Source organism: Epargyreus clarus, unplaced genomic scaffold (genome assembly GCF_041222505.1).
Source record: "Epargyreus clarus isolate Ecla_fem2 unplaced genomic scaffold, WU_Ecla_fem_2.2 ptg000007l, whole genome shotgun sequence".
NCBI lineage: Eukaryota > Metazoa > Arthropoda > Insecta > Lepidoptera > Hesperiidae > Epargyreus > Epargyreus clarus.
This window is the reverse complement of record NW_027332215.1, coordinates 12,846,389-12,870,092: the sequence shown is the minus strand read 5'-3', so window position 1 is coordinate 12,870,092 and position 23,704 is coordinate 12,846,389. Positions and strand designations below refer to the sequence as shown.

The 23,704-nt window shown below is 33.6% G+C and overlaps 1 protein-coding gene across 1 annotated transcript in view; it reads left to right on the top strand.

Annotated features, from left to right (window-relative positions):
- The window catches only part of LOC140743439 (dynein axonemal heavy chain 5), a 75,095-nt gene that overhangs the window by 35,006 nt on the left and 16,385 nt on the right, over nt 1-23,704 (top strand). The window contains exons 14-27 of the mRNA XM_073074702.1: nt 1,103-1,157; nt 1,823-1,962; nt 6,741-6,889; nt 7,335-7,467; nt 9,529-9,712; nt 10,554-10,836; nt 16,074-16,302; nt 16,514-16,713; nt 17,122-17,403; nt 18,007-18,266; nt 18,585-18,804; nt 20,159-20,358; nt 21,030-21,505; nt 22,913-23,124. Coding sequence (XP_072930803.1) covers nt 1,103-1,157; nt 1,823-1,962; nt 6,741-6,889; nt 7,335-7,467; nt 9,529-9,712; nt 10,554-10,836; nt 16,074-16,302; nt 16,514-16,713; nt 17,122-17,403; nt 18,007-18,266; nt 18,585-18,804; nt 20,159-20,358; nt 21,030-21,505; nt 22,913-23,124 — 3,023 coding nt within the window. The remainder of the gene's footprint in view (nt 1-1,102; nt 1,158-1,822; nt 1,963-6,740; nt 6,890-7,334; nt 7,468-9,528; nt 9,713-10,553; nt 10,837-16,073; nt 16,303-16,513; nt 16,714-17,121; nt 17,404-18,006; nt 18,267-18,584; nt 18,805-20,158; nt 20,359-21,029; nt 21,506-22,912; nt 23,125-23,704) is intronic.

Genomic DNA, 23,704 nt, shown 5'->3' with positions numbered 1-23,704 from the left:
TGGCGCATCTGAGGCCGACCTCGGGTAGGAATCTAATCTTATCTGTGATTGATTACAGATGTCCATGGGCGGCAGTAGCTACTGCCGCCAGATCGAGTGCATAGTCGTCTACTACTCTATTATTATTAAAAAAAAACAAGATCTGGCAGTGGGCAAAAAGTAAAACTGTAGGACCGACCACACTTGAACGAGCCCTTAGTGACTCACACTAAACATTTAAACATTTAAAAATGTATAGTGTTAATAGCTATTTCTTGCATTTTGTAGGTATTGGTGATTTACTCCCTTCTAATCCTCAACCTCAACAAAACTGATGAAAATAATTACACATTGTAAAATAGACAATTTATAAAAAAAACTAGAGAGCAATAAACAGTATAGAGATATTGTACATACTGCTTGTTTGTTGCAATGACGTTTTAATATTGTGCACACAACCTCTTTGTGGAAAACCAATTACCAAGAACTAATGCTCTCTTTGAACGAAACTTCGCAGACTAATTTCGAGCAATCATCTTTGCCTTTTGACATCCAAGCGTCGTGCACAGATTTACTATTACCAACATAGGGTGATGTTTTCAAACGGGCATGGATAGAAAAAATGGAAACTATGAATAATAACAAAATATTATAAAAGGAATTATGAGGCCTGGAGTAAAATTGTATTATTACACTTTTAAAAAACGTGAAAAAAGACTGTTTTTTATTTTCGTGTGACATAGAATGCGGTTGTATTTTTTATTGCAATCACATAGTTCTAATACAATATCTGGGGGTGTGGGAGTGCCCTCCCAAGTTGAACATCTAAATAATTTACAATTTGGTACTAATCAGTATTAATCAATACAATGCATCTGTAATCGGCTTCAGGTAGAATTTCTTTTCTAAGTTTATAAGTTGGTTACAGATATTCATGGGCGAGATCGGCGACTTATAAACGTTCCTAACTAAAGCCGCGTGTAAAAACATGCGTAAGGTTAAAAAAAATAAAAACAATTGATATTTTTTTGCCAACGGTACTTTACCTATGGGATGTCTATGTACGTCCGTCTCTTGTTTCGTATTACATCTGCAGGTGCATATGTGTTTGATTACATTTCAGAGGAGACCCCCTGGTCAGTGGACGAGTTTATTGAACACGTCGAATCCGGATGCCGGTAAGCACATGACGCACCAGACACATGTAGGAATGTAACAATTATGTTCCGACGGTGAAATGTTTGAGCGTAATTGAACTTTGATTTAATCAAAACCCTCGCTTTCTCTCATTTGTCTGGTATTCCTATATTGATGTTAGGAATGGTAGACTATTGCGATGAAAGATATAATCAAATCATATTACACAAATAAATCTAATAATCCACGAATACCTGGCAATGTATTTTGATTGCCTATGCAGAATCGAAAGAATCACATATTTTCCAAAAAATAGAGTTAATACTCGTGCTTCAACAGAACACGTAGAGCTGAAACGATTGGACTACACAAAAATACAAAAGAGTAACATTTTTATACTTTCAGTAAACATTTATTAAAATAAATGATTACTTAAAGTTCATGAGTATTATATACAATACTTTTTACACGGTCTTTGATTAAAGATGTATAAAAATGCGAATATTCTAGAATTTGCTATTTAGTAATTTTATGTTAATTGGTTTATTCAATATGGCGTGTTAAATAATAGAAGTAGCTTACGTAATCCATTAAATAGCAGACAAAAAGAAAGTTAGTAATAAAGCCAAAAGTTTTGTTAATTGGTACATAAGAAGTACGTAGTACAGAACAGATAATGTTTTAGTCTCGTTTTATTTACATACAGAAATGCTTGTGTGGAACTGAACCGCAAGAGTTTGATGGTGGAAGAAGCCGTGGAGGAGGTCCTGGACCTCGTAAAGAAGGCTGCTCAACAAATAAGACCTACGGAAATCAACCCGGACTTCGAATTCCTTATAGCAGAAGGTATAATATTTAATTTCTGATATTAATTTAATGTAGCAAAGTAGGAAAGTAAATTTTATATTGATAAAATATATACATATAAAAACATTGTAACTAATTGTTGTTTGTACATGGAAAATATATTTAAAATTCGCAACGCTATATATACACGAAGGTGAGTAGGTTCTAAGGTGGTCAAACCCTTTGTGGTTCGACTCCGGCGGCACCACCGCTATACCTATTTCTGCCTCATAACAGCAGTGTTAAGCGCTGTTGTTATTCGTCGAACCACGAAGGTTCTTCCACCTTCAAACCGTGCATACTTAATCCGAATATTATTTACAAATATAAATAATGTAATAATGTAGATTATCAGTCAGCAACCTATTGGCGACACGGGCAACATAGTAGATGTATCTTTAGATCATAGTAGATACTCACGTATTTTTGCCTCATGGTAAACTTTCGTGAAATACCTCAATACTAAAAGAAGACCGTGCCCAACAGAGGGACAGTAAGATGTTAATGTACAAATTATTGAACTCATCGGATGATACGTCAAAAGCAATGCTATCCTATCATAATGATATTGGTGGACAACCCTGCAAATTCTGAAAGTAAATCAGAGTAAATATAATTTGAAATATATAATTCCCTGGCATATACTTTTCACTTTTGACGTCATTAAAAATATTAGTTAAAATATTTCTACAAATATTAACGCACTGAAATGAAAAATGCAATATATTTTATTGGCGTATACAAAATAATATATAGAACAAAATGAAATAAAAAACCAGCCTGATAAGACCAATGCTCCCGGGTGGAATCGAACCACCACCTCTAAACCTCACAGCCGAGCGCGCTAGCAATTGCGCCACGAGAGCTCTGAGAATTATGGCGAAATTTTCCTACAGTTAACACTCTTAAGTGTTTTAAAATCTGTCCCTTTTAACTTTCCTTGAGTTTAGTTGTATAACTTCAAATTATATAGCACTAGCAATAACCAGCGACTTCGTGTACATTTTTTTAAGATGAGAATTTTTAGAAGTTAGTAGATCTATTCTAGTTCGACATTGCCGGTACCATCGTTGTTTTATTTATACGGATGTTGTGACAATCTGCCTTAGTGATAAGATCAATTTGAGCTTATTTTTCATAAAATTGCAACTTAACTAATGCTATGGAATACAAAAATATACTCCACTTCTGGAAAAAACAATGTTTCTGTCGCTAAATTGTACATTTACCATTGGCTTATTCCTTGTCATAAAATAATAAATATAGAATAATAAAATAATAAATAAATATAGTACCTACTTATTTAATTCACACCTTGAAAATAAAATTTGAGGATAGATTGCTTAGCACATTTCTAAAAAGAAGGTCCAAGTACATTTCTATAAGAAAATTCAGTATAATCAGATATATAGATTTTTTGAAACTACACCAAGCCAGCCAGTGTACTACGTGCTACCAATTCTATCCTGTCTTAAATACTTACTTACTATAAAATATAAAGTTTGTGAGGATGGATCGATGTATGCACCTTATAAGTGCATTAGAATAACATGTAGACTACAGTTTATAAAGATTTTGTGATTTATTAATAAGTCGCGATAACCCTTACCTTCTGAAAGCTACGTTGACGTACAACGCCCAGACCGTTATTAAAGTACACGTAACAAGTTAAAGTATTTTTATGGAAGCCATTATTGCTAAAATATTATTAATAAGAATAAAGAAATATTATTATTTTTATTAAAATAATCCAGCATAAATTACTATTAATTTTGATACATTTTTAAATATCAATATAATTTATACCTTCTGGTATTTAAAATGGATAAAGTTTGTCTTTGTCACTAAATAAATTGGACGGATAATTTAAAAGCTATCATGAGAAAATATTGAACGGAGCGCTTTTAAAATACTCCGATATAAAGCTTCCCTGTTAGCCTTACTGCGGCGCGGACGGGTGCCACGAGGTGAGGGCTTGGGTGATGTCACAAGCCATCGCCGAAATTGCGATGAAGGAAAGGTGACGTAGTTCCTCGGAACTTTTACCAGCACAAAATCTGTAGGATATGCAAAGAGAGATAAAGGCTCCCTCCCGTGACGTAAATATTCAAGTTATAACTGATCGGAGACCCTTAGAACTATATGAGTGAAAGACAAAGTAAAGTAGGTTAAAATGATATTGTAGCACTACCCATAGATGCGAAATGTGTTGTTCCTACTTAATTACTGCTTATTTCTGTTCTGTTCAAGTTTGAACTAAAGATGCACTTTTCTGTTTATATATTTACTGTTTCTGAATTACAGAATTCGCTATGTGAATATCATTGCTATCAGTCACCTATGAAGTGTTATTTTGTTGAAATTGATCAAAGTATAGCATAATTTCGGTTATAAGTACATACGTCATGTTTCATTTTTAAAACCCGGATAAAACTGCGGGTGGAGCTAGTAATTTTAATAAAATTGCAGATTTAATATGGAACACATTATTATAAATAAGGCCCGTTAATATAATGAGAGTATATTAAATTTATAACATGTTTCAAGACATCATATCTCCTAGTGGGAGGAAGCTGAAGGCAGTGCGTTATTGGCTCTTCAGGTTTTATTTGCAATTTATGAAATATGTAGGACCAAACGTTATTACCTACTTCTGTTTATATTTTATTGCATGCTTCAAGTACTAGTCTACGGATATTAAATTTTATATTGAAGAACCACAGACATGTATCTAAAAGTGGAACTGATATGTAAGGGATAGATTTTAAAGTGCACGAGCTTGTTTCATAGGGATGCCTTGATGAAATACATAAGTAATTATAGCCGTGTTAAAACAACAGTTAAATAACACACACACGTAACTATTTATGTTATTTTTTAGGTTTTCGTTAATTCGATAAAATTCTATCCTCATGTCTGTTCGTATAGCCTATAGCAATAAACTAATAATGTTTTAGGGAACAAGGTTCAGCGTGCAAATTTATTAAAAAAGAAATATATGACATTTCCAAGCACTTCATGCAGTCGGTATTATTTAACAAAATTATACACGGATCCACATAAGAAAACAATGAACATGAGAAACAAAAGGCGGGATGGTAAAATCGGCGCGTCGTCTGCTGCAGACTGCAGACTTATCCTACATCGAGCCGGAAAACAGCACTACCGCCTAGATCGGAAATATAAAGGGTTCGATACGATAAGGGTGCATGTCGAACAATAGTAGTATCGTATATTTAATCGGATTTTTCAGAAAAAGCTCGCCTTTCTGTCTGTATAAACAAGTCTGGCGAAACCGTAACTAGGAACCATTTTGAACAACAACAGATTGTGAAACAATTTTGATGTGAAACATCTATAGCCGCACGTAAAACCGATTTCTGGCGTGGCGGCGCATGCCGTGGCGTCGCCACGCTATACGATGGTATATATATACAGTCTATATGCAGTAGTGTGTACGGTGTGGCGACGCGTCGCCATGCGCAATCGACTGTGCGAATTAAGTAGTCACGATTTGAAATAAATTCGTAAATTTTTGTATTTAATGAAAATAAATGTTTATTCAATAAATAGTCATCGTTATCTGGAAAAAAATCGTAATATTTTATTTTATCATTATGACATATTTAGTTCCTATCACAATATGTTCTTTTCTGCATATTACTTTTACAAAAAAATGTCGAAACATCGACATTTTTTGCCATCTGCCAGGCGTCCCGTGACGTGACAAATTTTTTTTTCTCTCTATTATCGGCCTATTAATAATTATCAATAGAAAATATACCTAGTTAATACGGTAAAATTTAGACTACACTAGAACTACTCATTATTTTTAAAATTGTTTATTTCAATGTAAAAAGTGTTTATCTTTAGTTTAGACTCTACCACGTAGCGTCAGTTTTGACGAAGTACCTAACTATTGCCTAACTTATAATTTATATGAATATTGTACATTTTATGAGTACATTTAATTTATTTTAAGAATATTAATAAGAGTGAAAAATGTAATGTAAAGCAATTGCTTTAAGAACAATTGTTCTTGACAAATGACTGTAAAATTTACAGTTATGGTAATAATTGTTTAATTATTATTTTATTCGCGACACGTTTAAAATTTTCGTTACTGGGAACTAAATCTTAGTGCATGCATAGCAGTAATAGCCTAGTGGTTAAGAAACTCGGCCTCTCGATCGAGGGGTCCGAGGTTCAAATCCCAGGCACGCACCTCTGATTTTTCAAAGTTATGTACGTATTAGAAATTATCACTTGCTTAACGATGAAGGAAACCATCGTGAGGAAACCTGCATACCTGAGAGATTTATAAAAAAAATCTCTAATGAATGTGAAGTCTACCAATACAGTAATGAGGGACAGTAATGAGTTAATGATGATGGGAACTAAATAAGTATAAATTAAATTAAAATTTCATAAAATATAGTCCCACATTTTTTTCCGTGCGTGTAAAAGTTGTGCCACTGGCCATCTTACTGTCGCTAGGTTATCAAAATTACCTAACAAGTGAAACATTTTAACGCTAAGGTATATTTTTTATAAATGTTCAATATATCATTACGAATCTCTGATAATAATGTGACTATTTTTCATATTATTGACAAACAACATAAGGTTTTTAAGATCGTAATTTTATTAAATTAAAGTAAAAATTTATAACATTGTAATTGGGGTAGTTGAAATATCGCTCATGAAGCTCACAACAAGGGTTTTCGAAAACCGCCAAAGACAGAAAAGTTTGTCAAACTAGGTATATTTTTGATCAGATGACACAACCACGGGTAGCGGTGCGGCATCCACGCTGAACGAGTCGACAGCCAGCGGGCAGCAGGACTGGTCCGCGGTGTGGGAGTGCTTCGAGAACCCGCACCGGCTGCTCTCCATGCCCGCTGGTGGACTCTCCAAGAGCATGCAGGTACCAATTTGTGTAGAGCTCCGGGTTCCATCTTTGGTGAAGTAAATATCTTATTTATGAATGTGGTGTGTCGTTGTGGGTTTGTGTGTCAGTGTAGTCGGCTTAATGTGCCTACCGGTAGACGTACGTCCTTACCATTGGTACTTATTATTGGTAGTATTTATTAGTGTAAAAAACTATTATCGGATATACTAATTTCAAAAATATATTGGGATGTTTGAAACAACTATCTGTATGTCATAATTTCCAAATTAAACAAATATACTCGTACAGAGTCCATTAATGAAAACAGTGTCACATACACGGTACGTATTTAAAAGAAACATGTATAAGTAAACCTGGTTTTAAATAAACCTATATATCCCGTGGGAAAGAAATACAAGCGTCTTTCGCTAATGATACAAAGTTACATATAATGTTGCACTTACGTCTCATTATTTATCAGGAAATGGTGAAGAACGCAGTCAATGAAATGAGGCGGTATTACAGCCGTAAAGTCGTGGACGTTCTGATTAAGGTGACCAGACGAGCCCTGGATCTCATCATTAAACAATTTTCTACGGAGTCTGAAACTATAGGTAAATATTTTTAATAATAGAAGAGCAGTAGACGTAGTACGCAGGCCACCTGATGTGTAAGTAGCTACAGCCGCCCCTGGACCTCTGTAATCAACGCCAGGTAAGATTAGATTCCAACCTGAGGTCAGCCACAGATGCGGCCCGACCCCTGTAATCTAAGATGAAATGTCACGGAAAAGTATGTCTCCTTTACCACTCCGTTCAAACCAGTATACAGCAGGCTGAAGCATATTAACGTTCCTACTTATTTTATATGTATAATAAGGAAGTATGAACATTAACTTTTGTAGATTTTACGTTGTGTTAGTTAAATCGTAAGGTAAATGATACCAACATTTTTCTTAGTCACTATGTTAGTTCACTCATATCAACAATTTATCTTAAAACCGAAATATACTTCATAAAATATAAAAATAAAATCTTTGAATATTATACTGAACTTTGTAGTGACATATATGTACATCACCATATTATACTTAACACTATACAATATTTATTTAACAATAAATAAAATATATACCCAAATAAAATATTATTAAACAGATCGGCTGTTTTAATACAATTTAAGTCATGGCGTACTACTTAATTCGTTATTGATTAATTATTAAGATCATAACATAATACAAGCTCCGAACTGAAAAGCCTGGGCAGAGCTGCCACAAACTAAACTATTAAAACTCCACCACACCGCCATCTATAGGTTCCAAAAGTATCTTTGCTTTCAAGCTGCCCGTCACACACTTACCTACAAAATTTTATTGAAATCCGTTGACTAGCTTTCAAGATTAGATCGTTTTATCGTAACACATAATTAATTAATATTTTATTAATAATCAATATATATAAAATAAAAATCATATATTGAATATATATGATTTTGAGAGTGAAAATAAATAGTGCCATCTGTGAGCGCCGTTTGTAAACATTGTCGCCCCCAGGTGGGATGTTCATGTAAGTCTTCAACAAAAATTAACGTAAAATCATCAACACACTGCTTAAAAATAGTTAAGAGAAATTCATTCCAACGAAATCAAAAAATCTGTGTAAAAAACATTATTATTGATTATTATTGATCCATTATATTTAATTCATAAATCAATTAATATTTATAAATAGAATATTATATAAATTCGTACTAGGAGAAAATAACGAGTAGGCGATAAACGTGAATCTTCACCAAAAGTTGAAATCGAAAGTACTGAGCATGCGTAAACATTCACTGAAAATATATCAAAATGTATTGCAATGCTGTTTATAAATTCCTGGTTTTGTGAAACTTTAGTATCGTCGTTTTAACTTCACATTACTTCTTCACTCGATTTAAGTGAAAAATAAACAAAAGAATTAAATAATATCTGTAAAGTGAGACTGATTCGATCACCTCAATAACAACATATATTTAGATATATTATTATTAACAAATATTTAGATAGCGCATTACTTATTATTTTAACATGTTACTTTGCCTTTAAAACTAATAAACAACAACCTAACATACTGAGACATAATGAGTGGATCGCCGGCACGTCAGGTGCCACCCCCGCCTCTGATTTCGCCACACTTCAGGTTTTCCGATAGGCGATATCCATGAGTGTCTGTTGCTCTAGTATTATTGCGGGTCTAAAATACCGCTTCCATAAAATCTATACTACACAGGATCTTGTCCGCACAGAATTTAATGTTCATTTCTTCGAGTATCATGCCTCCCTAGTACAAAAGCGGATTCAAAATTTCGTTGCGTGCAATGGAAAATAAAATTGTTAATATTTTGCAAAATACACGATCAATTTTTGTGAAAATGGTCAAAACATTTTTAGAATTCCCTAATTATGTTAAAAATATTATATGGTTTTTTACGCTTTATAAATTATTTTACCATATCACGCATAATTCGAACGGAGCAATGTTCGTCGAATACGAAATTGTGAATTATTTTGTATTCTATTCCATTGAATATATTTCCTTGACTTATTCATCATCGTACTTATAATTCTATATTTTAATTGAATTAATTTTGTATTATAAAAATATATATATTTATTTATATTATTAATATTTCAGTATATAAGAGAAAGCCAATGTTTCTGCTACACGCAGCTCTGATGATACCAAATGTTTCCGTTAAACCAACCCTTGAGGAGATACAAGAGGTCCTCGTGCTCGCCGGCAAACACATCTCTGGTCTCTCTAAGGGAGTCGCGCAATGGACCGGCGGCAAGGCCTCGAGGGTAAGAACCACACAACAGTTTTTACAAGAAAAACCTGGCGATAATGATATATTACAATTTTAATATACGAGTTAAAAAATATGTACAAAATTATTTTGTTTTAAAAATGTTCTCAATCCATGAAAATATACTCAGTAATTAATTTTAATATAGGTACAATAATCTTTATTTAACTTATTACTTGAATTAAAATAACTATTTACTACGTAATAATTACCTTACATCAAGAAGTTATGAAGTTAAACTTTAGTTAATCGCTACATATTCGTAAGTTACTATACTCTTTGTCGCTAGGTAACGGGACAGAATGTTGCCAGCGTTATGGGAACTCATACCAGGAACTTTTTATATTTAATTTAAAATATTGTTATATTACATCATTTTCTTATTTATATTATTTCTGTTTTTGTAATGTGTTTGTTTTTGAATTACTTATTGTAATATAAATTAAATTATCGTTAGGTTAGATAAATGTAATATATTGAGGTTCAAAACAGATGAGAGGAATTATACCATAATTTATTATATACTTCTTCTCTTAAATTTATTTATAATAATAACCTTTAACCTTTTATGAAACATAATAATAACAGAAACATTTTATTCTTCCCCAATTGTGACGTTAATTGTGTGTGTTGACAAATATTTCGCACTTGTTTCACGTGTGATATCGACGGTGTTTTTGTCCGCATTACCTTACGTGCCGCTTACCTGCTTTTATTATTTTGCGTTGCACTCGATGTGGCTTGTTATTTCGGATCCATTGTAAATACCACTTCCATCTATCCTGTTTTTGATTTTTATTTGCTGCGTTACTCCCCGCCCCCTCCGGCACCTGTGACCTCCCTTCTAGGTGAGCTGGAAGAAGCTCGCAGGACACACCTCGAACCAGCTGTTAGACGTAGTTACTAAGCTTGACGAACAGGTCCAATCGAACACGGGGCCGATGAACATAGCGCAGAAGTCCATGAAAATGATAGAAGCCGCTAAAATGAAACGGAAGAAATACTATAGGTTGGAATCGGAGGAGAAGCCCATTTTTCCCTTCCAGCAAAAGAATTTCTATAACCATATAATGGAGAATAAGGAAATAATAAAAACTTTGACGTTGCTGTCTATGTGTACGCAAAATGTAAAAACGGTAAGAATTTTATCAAGATTTAGTTTACTTATTATACCTACACATGATTTTTTTTGTACAGTGCTATGAAAAATGGTAAAGTATCTACAAACGGTGGTGGGCCTCGGAGATAAAAAATATCACTGTTTGCATGTAAGGAAATTTAGGTTGTCACTGTTTCCTTTATAAAATAAATGTAGTTTTTCGTTCAGAAAAGTATACCAACTTTAAAAACTTAATTATTAACATGGCCTTTATTTTGTTATTAAATGGAGAGCATTAGCAGTTGGACATTTAATTACATACATATATGTCCTAGAGTTGATCCAATCAATTCTACATAGCTGCACAGGGTATTTTTTTCCTTTTTTAATCTGCTGTAACTTTTGAAAGCTTTAATTTCTATATGTATATTTCCTCTATATCATCCAAGTATTAAAGTAGCTTATCTCCAAGTAGTTTGTAGACAAAGTCCTTCCGAGTTATTGTAGTTCGAGCTTTAATCGGCTTGTTCATAAGTAAAATCAAGTATTTATTATTACTTATTAACAATAAAATGTTAATATGTTAAATTCTCCAAATATTTCCCAAACAGAACCAATCCCCACTTAAGTTGGATTTCCCCGCAAATCGCGGAATTCTCCACTAAGCGGCAACCCTGCCGGCATGTCCGATGCTACAACCCCCACCCTCTGATTTCGCCACCCTCGTGTTTATCGATAGATGATATCCACGAGACTCTGTTGCCCTAGTATTATTGCGGGTCTAAAATACCGCCTCCATACTATACACAGGTCTCGTCCGCACAGAATTGAACGTTCATCTCTTCGTGTATCATGTCTCCCTAGTACAATTGCGGACAAAATTTCGTTGCGTGCATTGCGAAATTATTTTTGTTAATATTTTGCGAAATACACGATCGATTTTTGTGAAAATGGTCAAAACATTTTCAGAATTCCCTAATAATGTTAAAAAATGAAAATCATGATTTTTAAGTTTTATAAATTCGTCTAGCATATGACGCATATTTGGAAGCAACGGAACAATGTTCCTCGAATAGAAAATTGTGAATTATTTTGTATTTTATTTTTATTCCATTGAATATATTTCGCTGACTAATTTATCATCGCATGTATATGTATATTTAAATAAATTTAGTTAATCGTATAGAATAAGATAGCAATTTTGAGAACTTTGATTATTAACCTGGCCTTCTTTTTGTTATTAAATGATGATGAATATTAATGAGAAAGAACTACGAGTACATGTTGCAAACTACAAACTACATTCAACCTATTACAATAATATATTCTAATGATCATCCATTATTTTCAATCCGTATTATATACTTAAAAATAAGTATTTATACTGGTCAAGAGAAAAAAACCCTTCGTCAACTGCTAGCATGGAACTTCAATTGAGTGTTAGCCCTCAAACGCGCGAACTAGAAACCAAGCTAGCCACGGAGCCCGATGTTTTGATCAGTGGAAATTGTCTCTTTGTGTATTATGCCGCCCTAGTACAAATCCGGACAAAATTTCGTTGCTTGCATTGGGAAATTATTTTTGTTAATATTTTGCGAAATACACGATCGATTTTTGTAAAAATGCTCAAAACATTTTTAGAATTCCCTTATAATGTTAAATATATGAAATCATAATAATTTTTAAGTTTTATAAATTAGTCTAGCATATGACGCATATTTGGAAGCAACGGAGCAATGTTCCTCGAATAGAAAATTGTGAATTATTTTGTATTTTATTTCATTGAATATACTTCCTTGGCTAATTTATCATCGTATATATGTATATTTTAATAAATGTAGTTAATTGTTCAGAAAAAATTAGCAATTTTATACACTTGACTATTAACTTGGCTTTTTTTATTATTCAATGGAGACCATTAGCAGTTGGACTACTAATTACATGAGAAGAAACTACATTATCGTGGACCTTGAATCACTTCCATTTAGCCCTCAAACACAGCTACCTAGAAGCCAAACTAGCCACGGAGACCGATTTGATCATTGGAAATTGTCTCTTTGTGAATCATGCCTCCCTAGTACAAATGCGGACAAAATTTTGTTGCGTGCATTGCGAAATTATTTTTGTTAATATTTTGCTAAATACACGATCGATTTTTGTGAAAATGCTCAAAACATTTTTAGAACTCCCTAATAATGTTAAAAAATGAAAATCATGATTTTTACGCTTTATAAATTATTTTAGCATATGATCCATACTTGGAAGCAACGGAGCAATGTTCCTCGAATAGAAAATTGTGAATTATTTTTTGTATTTCATATATATATATATTTTAATACATGTAGTTAATTGTTCAGAAAAATATAGCAATTTTAAAAACTTGACTATTAACTTGGCCTTTTTTATTATTCAAAGGAGACGATTAGCAGTTGGACTACTAATTACATGAGAAAAAACTACATTATTCAAAGTACAAACTACATTCAACCTATCACAATAATATATTCTAATGGGCATCTCTTATTTTTAATACATATTATATACTTTTTTAACAAGTATTTATATTGTTCAAGTTCATATTATTACTGTAAGGTATATTTATAATGCAGTTTGGCAGTCTTTAAAATTCCATAGGAGCCAAAACACTTTTGAAACGCTGGCGTCCTTACCACTGCCTTTGGAAGTGTTAGGAAAATCCTTCCTCAACTGTTATCGTGGAACTTGAATGACTTCGAGTTAGCCGGCAAACACAGCGATCTAGAAGCAAACTAGCCACGGAGACAGATTTGAACATTGGAAATTGTCTCTTTGTGTATTATGCCGCCCTAGTACAAATGCGGACAAAATTTTGTTGCGTGCATTGGGAAATTAGTTTTGTTAATATTTTGCGAAATACACGATCGATTTTTGTGAAAATGTTCAAAACATTTTTAGAATTCCCTAATAATGTTAAATATATAAAATCATAATAATTTTTAAGTTTTATAAATTAGTCTAGCATATGACGCATATTTGGAAGCAACGGAGCAATGTTCCTCGAATAGAAAATTGTGAATTATTTTTTGTATTTCATTCCATTGAATATACTTCCTTGGCTAATTTATCATCGTATATATGTATATTTTAATACATGTAGTTGTGTCAAAAAAGGTAGCAGTTTTAAAAACTTGATTATTAACTTGGCCTTTATTGAGCGCATTAACCAGTTGTACATTTAATTACATGACAAAGAATTACAGTCTGCAAACTACAAATTACATTTAACCTATTACAATAATATAATCTAATGATCAATTATTATTTTAAACACGTATTACATACTTTAATAAGTATTTATACTCATCAAGATCATATTATTCCTATAAGTTATATTTACAATGCAGTTTGGCAGTCTTTAAAATTCTACAGGAGCTAAACAAACTCGTCAGACGCTGGCGTCCTTACCACTGCCTTTGGAAGGGTGACAAAACCCTACCTCAACTGCTAGCGTGGAACTTGAATGACTTCGAGTTATCCCTCAAACGCCCTGAAGCCAAACTAGCAACGTAGCCCCTTGTTTTGATCATTGGAGATTTTCTCTTTGCGAATCATGCCTCCCTAGTACAATTCCGGACAAAATTTCGTTGCGTGCATTGGGAAATTATTTTTGTTAATATTTTGCGAAATACACGATCGATTTTTGTGAAAATAGTCAAAACATTTTCAGAATTCCCTAATAATGTTAAAAAATGAAAATCATGATTTTACGCTTTATAAATTATTTAAGCATATGATGCATATTTGGAAGCAACGGAGCAATGTTCCTCGAATAGAAAATTGTGAATTATTTTGTATTTTATTCCATTGAATATACTTCCTTGGCTACTTTATCATCGTATATATGTATATTTTAATAAATGTAGTTAATTGTTCGGAAAAATTTAGCAATTTTAAAAACTTGACTATTAACTTGGACTTTTTATTATTCAATGGAGACGATTAGCAGTTGGACTACTAATTACATGAAAAAGACTACATTATTTTGGAACTTGAATCACTTCGAGTTATCCTTCAAACGCCCTGGAGCCAAACTAGCCACGTAGCCCAATGTATTGAAAATTGGAAATTTTCTCTTTGCAAATCATGCCTCCCTAGTACAATTCCGGACAAAATTTCGTTGCGTGCATTGGGAAATTATTTTTGTTAATATTTTGCGAAATACACGATCGATTTTTGTGAAAATGCTCAAAACATTTTCAGAATTCCCTAATAATGTTAAATATATAAAATCATAAAATTTTTAAGTTTTATAAATTAGTCTAGCATATTATGACGCATATTTAGAAGCAACGGAGCAATGTTCCTCGAATAGAAAATTGTGAATTATTTTGTATTTTATTCCATTGAATATACTTCCTTAGCTAATTTATCATCGTATTTATGTATATTTTAATAATTGTAGTTAATTGTTCAGAAAAATTTAGCAATTTTAAAAACTTGACTATTAACTTGACCTTTTTTATTATTCAGTGGAGACCATTAGCAGTTGGACTACTAATTACCTGAGAAAAAACTACATTATCTTGGAACTTGAATGACTTTGAGTTATTCCTCAAACGCGCTGGAGCCAAAATAACCACGTAGCCCAATGTTTTGATCATTGGAAATTGTCTCTTTGCGTATCATGTCTCCCTAGTACAAATGCGGACAAAATTTTGTTGCGTGCATTGGGAAATTATTTATGTTAATATTTTGCGAAATACACGATCGATTTTTGTGAAAATAGTCAAAACATTTTTAGACTTCCCTAATAATGTTAAAAAATGAAAATCATGATTTTTACGCTTTATAAATTATTTTAGCATATGACGCATATTTGGAAGCAACGGACCAATGTTCCGCGAATAGAAAATTGTGAATTATTTTGTATTTTATTCCATTAAAAATATATTTCCTTTATTAATTTATTACTGTATATATGTATATTTTAATAAATAAAAATAAATGTAATAAATCGTTCAGAAAAAGATAGCAATTCTAAAAACTTGATTAGTAACTTGGCCCTTATTTTATGATTAAATTGAGAGCATTAGCAGGTGGACATTTAATTACATGAGATAAAACGACATTCTGCAAACTACAAACCACATTCACCCTATTACAACAATATGTAATCATCCACTATTCTTTTTAATTTGTATTATATACTTAATCAAGTGTTTATACGGTCCAAGATCTTATTATTACCGTTAACTATGTTTACTATGCATTTTAGCAGTCTTTAACATTCCACAGGAGCTAAACACACTTGTGAAACGCTGGCGTCCGTACCACTACCTTTGGAAGTGTGAGAAAACCCTTCGTCAACTGCTGGCGTGGAACTTGAATGACTTCGAGTTAGCCCTCAAACGACACAGTGAGCTGGAAGCCAAACTAGCCACGGAGCCTGATGTTTTGATCATTGGAAATTGTCTCGCTGTATCCACTGAAAAACTAAAACTTGGACTTACTACTGAATTGAAAAGCAAGTATTGATTTATATTTAGGTTTTTTAACACATTTAATTTTCACTTTTGTTGGTGACGTCGCGCACATATGCAGTTAATATTATGCAAAATTCGTCTTTGCTGTGATAACAAATACTATGAATAAAAAATAAATTTGATGGTACGCAACCCTCCGTATGAAAGTTCACGTCGCACTTAGCCAATCTTCTTTTATTTCTGTACTTACAGACGGTACCTATAGGATAAGTCAGGCAATGCGCAAGAAGTACAAACGCGAGATGGACTACGTGTACGCGATCATGAATGACTTGGAACGTAAGTTGGAGCGGCCCATACGAGACCTGGACGACGTCCGCACTGTCATGGAGACCCTCAAGAAGATCCGGGAACAAGAAGTCGACATGGAGCTGAAAATTGACCCCGTTGAGGTGATTAATTTCTTAGAAATTATATGTTTAAAATGTACCGTTTCGCTACATAGAAACGCTCTATGAAGTGAAGCAAGACAATAAAATACTATTTCATCTTAAGTTTTTATATTAAGAATAAGATAGCTATATACATTCACGACCTACATTCATTGCCGGCCAAAAGTTTAAAAACTAGGTAAAATGAAAATGAATAAATTAATGTTAAGAAAAATGTTTAATTATAATATTCATTGTGTTTTGTAAGTTATATCTATAAATATACTTAGTAACACATGATTAATAAGTTAAGCTTTCTAGCGCTTAACACTGCTATTATTAGGTAGAAATAGTGTCTCCAGAATCGAACCACAGAGCTTTTTACCACCTTCAACATAATAGATTGCATAAGTGTCTCCTTGCTTGCAGGAAGCCTTCAACGTGATAACGCGGTACGAGCTGCCAGTGAGCAAGGAGGACATGGAGCAGGTGGACAACCTGCGGTACAGCTGGCAGCAGCTGCAGGCCACCGCGCTCGCGTCCCACGTGCAGCTACTGAACATGCAGCCGCAGTTCGAAGACGACCTTGAGAGCAACCTCGACCGGTTCAGGGAGGATAACTCCGAGTACTGCCATGAGTACAGACATGCGGGACCGATGCAACCAGGGCTGAGTCCTCGGGAAGCGTCTGATCGATTGATACTGTTCCAGGTTATTTTATTTTATATATTTATTAATTTATTTCAGACAACATGGTCCATATTACATATACCTTACAGACTAACATACAGCTTATAACTTATTGTTCAGAGTTAACTTATTTAATTAAGTAAGTAAACTTACTTAAAAGCATAATATACAAAACATTTATAATTAAATTTAATCCTCATTTGGACCAGTATCTATGCCAAATACCTACATATTTATAAAATACAATTAACAATTTTGGTATGTTCTACATTGGAATGTTGTGTATTTGGTATGTTGTGTTGTGATAATTTTATTTATTAATCATAACTTCTGTTATGAATTTAACAGTAAAATATTATATAACAATTTAAACCCCTAACGGGAATCCCTACATCATGGGGAATATGAACCAAGAACCTTTTGCATTGTTTATATCTTAGACGGTGATAAGTGGCATCTATGAATTGATTGTGAAACCACTTCTCTTTATATAATTTTGCATAAAGTAAAATACCAGAATGTATGTTAGTCGGCGTTTTCTATACCTAGTTGTAATTAAGACATATAAATAAGGTACCCGAACTCAACATTAAATGAAATCCCCATTTTATTAATTTACTCTAGAATCGGTTCGACGGCATGTGGCGAAAACTTCAAACTTACCAAAATGGAGAGGAACTATTTGGATTACCGCACACTGAGTACCCAGAGCTGGCTCAGATAAGGAAGGAGCTGAACCTTCTCCAGAAACTATATAAGCTGTACAATGACGTCATAGACAGAGTCAGCAGTTACTACGACATACCGTGGGGAGAGGTGAACATTGAGGAAATCAACAACGAACTGATGGAGTTCCAGAATAGATGTAGGAAATTACCAAAGGGGTTGGTATTACCATTTTTCCAAATAAACGAAATATTTACGTATTATAATATTAAGTCTCATACAGTGGTTTAGTCTTTTACAAATTAGTAAATATTATTAAAGTGCAATTTTAACGTATAAATAAGTGAAATTCATCTACATTGGGGTCTCGGGTTCATTTTCCAAGCACTATTGATTATTCAAAATTATACCTATTTTATAAATAATACATAATATCAGTTGCTTGAGCGGTATACGAAAAACATCGTAATATTTTAATAGACGTCATAGAATTATTATTTTATTTATAATTTATAATAAAAACGTTTTATCTTAAGCCTTAAGGAATGGCCAGCATTCTACGCCCTCAAGAAAACGATAGATGACTTCAATGACATGTGCCCACTGCTGGAGCTGATGGCCAACAAGGCGATGAAGCCCCGCCACTGGCAGCGCATCATGGAAGTAACTAAATACAACTTCGAACTGGATAACGAAGACTTTTGTCTTAAAAACATCCTGGAGGCGCCCTTACTACCTAATAAAGAGGATATAGAAGTAAGATTTTGTTCGCTTTACTTATTGTTATGTTTAAAAAATATACCACAAAATATTATTACAATCTTGAGTTATAGTCTTAAGATATTTGTTATTTCTAAGGAAATAGTTAAAAAGCTAAAAATAGCTATACATAATTTCTTACAAGTATTTAATCTAGAAGAACGTAGTCTACATTGTAACTTAAATTTTGAATTAAATTCTATATTGTTGATATCCTAACAAAGAATAAGTCAATCAATTTAGTGAATTTAATATCAATATAAGTAATCAAATTATTGTATATTAATGCTAAAAAAGGGTTTTTAAAATATAATAACTATAGTTACAAAGTATATAAGAAATATTATAAATACCGCTAAGATAATAAAATAGGTATAGCATAAGAGTTACGATGTCGGTGTACCAGGGGAACACGAAATTAAACTTTCCCGAGAGAGGGACAATTGTATCATTTGAAAAAGAGGGAAGATTCTCTAGAGAAAGCGAGAGACAAGATTTACAGTGCTTTCACCAGCCGGACATGCGCACTGGAATTCTTGTTATCTCTCTCTAACCCGTAAAAGTATCCCTTTCACGCTGTGAGAGAGCGATAAAAAGGTTTTACAGTGCTTTGTGAAAGCTTTGTGAAAGCACTGTAAAACCTTTTTGTCGCTCTCTCACAGTGTGAAAGGGATACTTTTACGGGTTAGAGAGAGATAACAAGAATTCCAGTGCGCATGTCCGAAATATTGATTGGCGATGGAGCTTTTGGCACCGGAAACACCAGAAGCACCAGGAGAACATGAATTGAAGAATATTTTTCGCGTACCGACGTGATATGTAATGATGGTTAAACCTGATAGATGAACGATGTTGTTCGTGATAATCTGACATTCGTGATATACGAACTCGTGATAGCAGCCTCTCGTGATAGAAAAGGGAATCATATCATGCAAAAGAGCCACATGAGCTCGGTAACGGGAGCTTAGCTACTAGGCAATCATAAAATTAAAGATCGCATTTAGTACCCTCATCCACGCACACTTGCAGAGAACGAGGGGAACTCGACACATGTGTTAATAAACTATACAAAATACAACGTACGAGTACGCATGTGTTTAACATTATTGCCTTCGTAGTAGTGACAGTGATTCACCCCTAGCCTCTAACCGTTCGCCGATCGCGGATCTCTGTAAGAGCGTGATATCACGCTTGTAGAATAATCACCACGAGGCGGCTATTTCATATTACTCGTAAAATGTTATTTAATGAAAAAAGTGTTGGTAAATTAAAGAAATAATGTATATGTCTATGGCATAACTCATATTTATCAGTAAGACTTGCATGTATTAACATTTTTTACAAATTATAGGACATTTGTATATCAGCCATGAAAGAAAAGGACATAGAAGCGAAACTTCGTCAAGTGACAAACGAGTGGTCGGTACACGAACTGACTTTCCAAACATTCAACAACCGAGGTGAGCTGTTGTTGAGAGGCGACACCACGGCTGAAACTATAGGACAATTGGAAGACAGTCTTATGATCCTTGGTTCGCTACTATCTAATCGGTAATTGTTTTATACTAAGGTAGTTAAATTATTATATGAATTAACTTAACAAACATAATGTCCTTTTATTAAGTTTGTTTCGTCCGTTTTAAGTATGACTTAGTAACAGGTAGTACAGAATTTTTTATTGTACTATGATTAAGATTATTGGTGAAATTTATCTATTTATCTATTTTCGCGGTATTTTCACCAAAACTAAAAAGAGTATCAAATAGTTTTAGTTTATTTGAAAGGTAGTTTCAGGCTTGTATTAAAAGGAATCTGTCGGAATATAAGACTTTTTATAAGGTGGTTTTGAAGGTGGTAGAACCCTTTGTGGTTCGACTCCGGCGGCACCACCGCCACACCTATTTCTACCTAATTAAGTAAGTGTATTCGAGAATTTCTTGAATACCAGCATAATAGCGCTGGTTATATGACAATGGAGTGATTAATTATTAATTAAATAAGATACATTTCAATAAAAATGACGGCGTAAATAGTTTGTAAAAGCCGTTTTTCTAAATATTACAGCATTTGGGGCCAATTTCAGAACCTCAGCTGGTAGATAATATTGACATTTAAAAATAGTTCTACAACTAATCTTTAAATAAAATATTTTAAATTTGATTTAACTAACATGTATTTTTGTTTTAATATTACTTAGCTACGTTTCTTCATTTTGCTTTCAGCTACAATGCGCCATTTAGAAAACAAATCCAACAGTGGTTGTACGATTTGCAAAGCACAAATGAGATTTTAGAGAGATGGCTTTTGGTCCAAAATATGTGGGTATATTTGGAAGCCGTTTTCGTCGGAGGTGACATTGCGAAGCAGTTGCCGAAAGAAGCGAAACGTTTTTCGAAAATAGACAAATCTTGGCAGAAGATCATGCAACGAGCTCACGAGACACCCGGTGTTGTGTCTTGCTGTGTCGGCGACGACCTCCTGAGGCAACTCTTGCCTCACCTGCAAGAACAGTTGGAACTCTGCCAGAAGAGTCTCAGCGGTTACTTGGAAAAGAAGAGAACCATGTTCCCGAGATTCTTCTTCGTGTCAGATCCAGCGTTACTAGAAATTTTGGGACAAGCTTCTGACTCACACACAATACAGAATCATTTACTCTCAATTTTCGACAATATTCGATACGTGAAATTCCATGATATAGGTATGTGGTATTAGTTGCCTTAAGAAAAGATTAAGAGTATGGTAATTTCTTTTTGAATAAATATCACGGTAGATGTAACTTATTTAGTTACACGCATGGAACAGGTAAGAAAGAACAAGGTAAGAAAGAACAAGAGAGAAAGACATACATATTTTTTTAAATATATAATGGATAATGAATACATTTTCTATTCTACATTTTATTTAATTTGCACAAATAACTGCACAACTCAAAAAAGTTAATTTTCCAGGAGAGCAAAATATTTACTATTTCAATGTGTCTGACTATATTGTGGTTACATATATACAACTAGTTTTTACTAAAAAGATCTCGAAATAAAAACATTGTTTAATTTTAAACTGGCTCTCCTGGAAAATTAACTTTTTGAGTTGTGCGGATATTCACGCAGGGCAATGATGTTTTGCTTGTTGGCGCATGCGTACTTCGTGCAAAATTGGAATGTCGTTGGAATTTCAGCATCTACAGACACCCGCCACGTAGCCCAATGGGAACGGCCCGGTTGTTGGAACTGGAGATTGTGGGTTCGAATCCCACCGTGGCGGGATTTGGTGGAACTGGTCACAGATGCTTCGTGCATCTTTTTTGAGATTTTTTATGATACTTTATTGTTTTTTTTATTAAAATACAGACACTTTACTTTTTTTTGACACGAAAGTTAAGTAATTCTAAAATAAGTTTTAGTAGCGAAAAAATTCTTAGTCTATGGTTTTATATTTTTATTTATGACCAATTTTTATATTTTACCTATATAAAATGTATGCAATAATAAGAGAAAACTAAAGGCAGGTATAATCAAATTAATGAAAAAGTTTCTTTAACCGGCTTCAAAAAAGGAGGAGGTTTCTCAATTCGACTGTATATATGTTTTTTTATTAATTTGGTTAACATAGTACCTGCCCGTATTGGACACGCTGTTTACACCGTTATCCAACGAAACATATTGATCGCCGATTTCATAACTATGTACTAAACCAACATTTATTGCAATTGTTTTTTAGTTTGTAATGACATAGAAGTTGGTTGTATTTTTTTTGTTAAATTATTCTTCACCCTTTTTGTGATGACGTACCAACGTTTATGTTACTATAATACGAGTATGTGAATAAAAATACTTATTGAAAAATCCTACAAGCGCACTAGTCGCCCTTACGATTTTTGAAAGGTCCCCTCGATTTCTCTAATCTGATGTCATCAGACTCTAATTTACTTATAATGGAACCACCTTGGAAATATCTTTCTTTCAACAATGTAAACTAAATTGAGAAACCTCCTCCTTTTTAGAAGTTGGTTAAAAAATAAATATCTGTAGGAAATACCACTTTTATGGTACTAAAAAGTGAAGTGAAGTTGAGTAGTGAAAGTTTATATTCTGCAACACAATTACAGAATACAACAAGATGATCTCGATCGTGTCGTCGGAGGGCGAGGAGATCAAGCTGGAGCGGCCGGTGCGCGCGGAGGGCTCGGTGGAGACGTGGCTCACGTCGCTGCTGCAGTCCGCGCAGAGCAGCCTGCACTCCATCATCCGCAACGCCGTATCCTTCATCAACGACACCGCTTTCAACCTGCTCCTCTTCTTAGATAAGATGCCGGCACAGGTGATTTTGCATTCTTTGTGAAATATCAAAGATATATCTGTAACTTCTATATCTAAACTAATGATGATTCATAGTTACTGTGATACAAAAACCAAGACGTTGATACAACAGAATTCATCATTCATAATTTCAGTTAATAATGTTGTACTTCGGGCTTAACATATTTATTACTTTGACTAATTTTACCCTGCTATTATATATAACAGCCACATAAAGTGATTAATTTATCACATTGTCCGGACAGATTAGTTATTATAATATAATGAATATAGTATAATGACTATTTGATCACTTTGACTGTAACATATCAATTAAATGGTGTTATAAGGATGAAGTTAAACGATTTTTTTTATAAAAATAAAGTCAAAGACGATCTACCAGATGGTTAGTTTTCACCATCGTGTAGAAGGTGGTAGAACCCTTTGAGGTTCGACTCCGGCGGCACCACCGCCACACCTATTTCTACCTAGTACTCGTAACAGCAGTGTTAAGCGCTGCTGTGTTCCGGTTTGAAGGGTGTGGTAAGGGAGACAGACTTTTCCAAGGCTTTCCAGCTTAGTCCTCAGGGGCATCTCTGGCC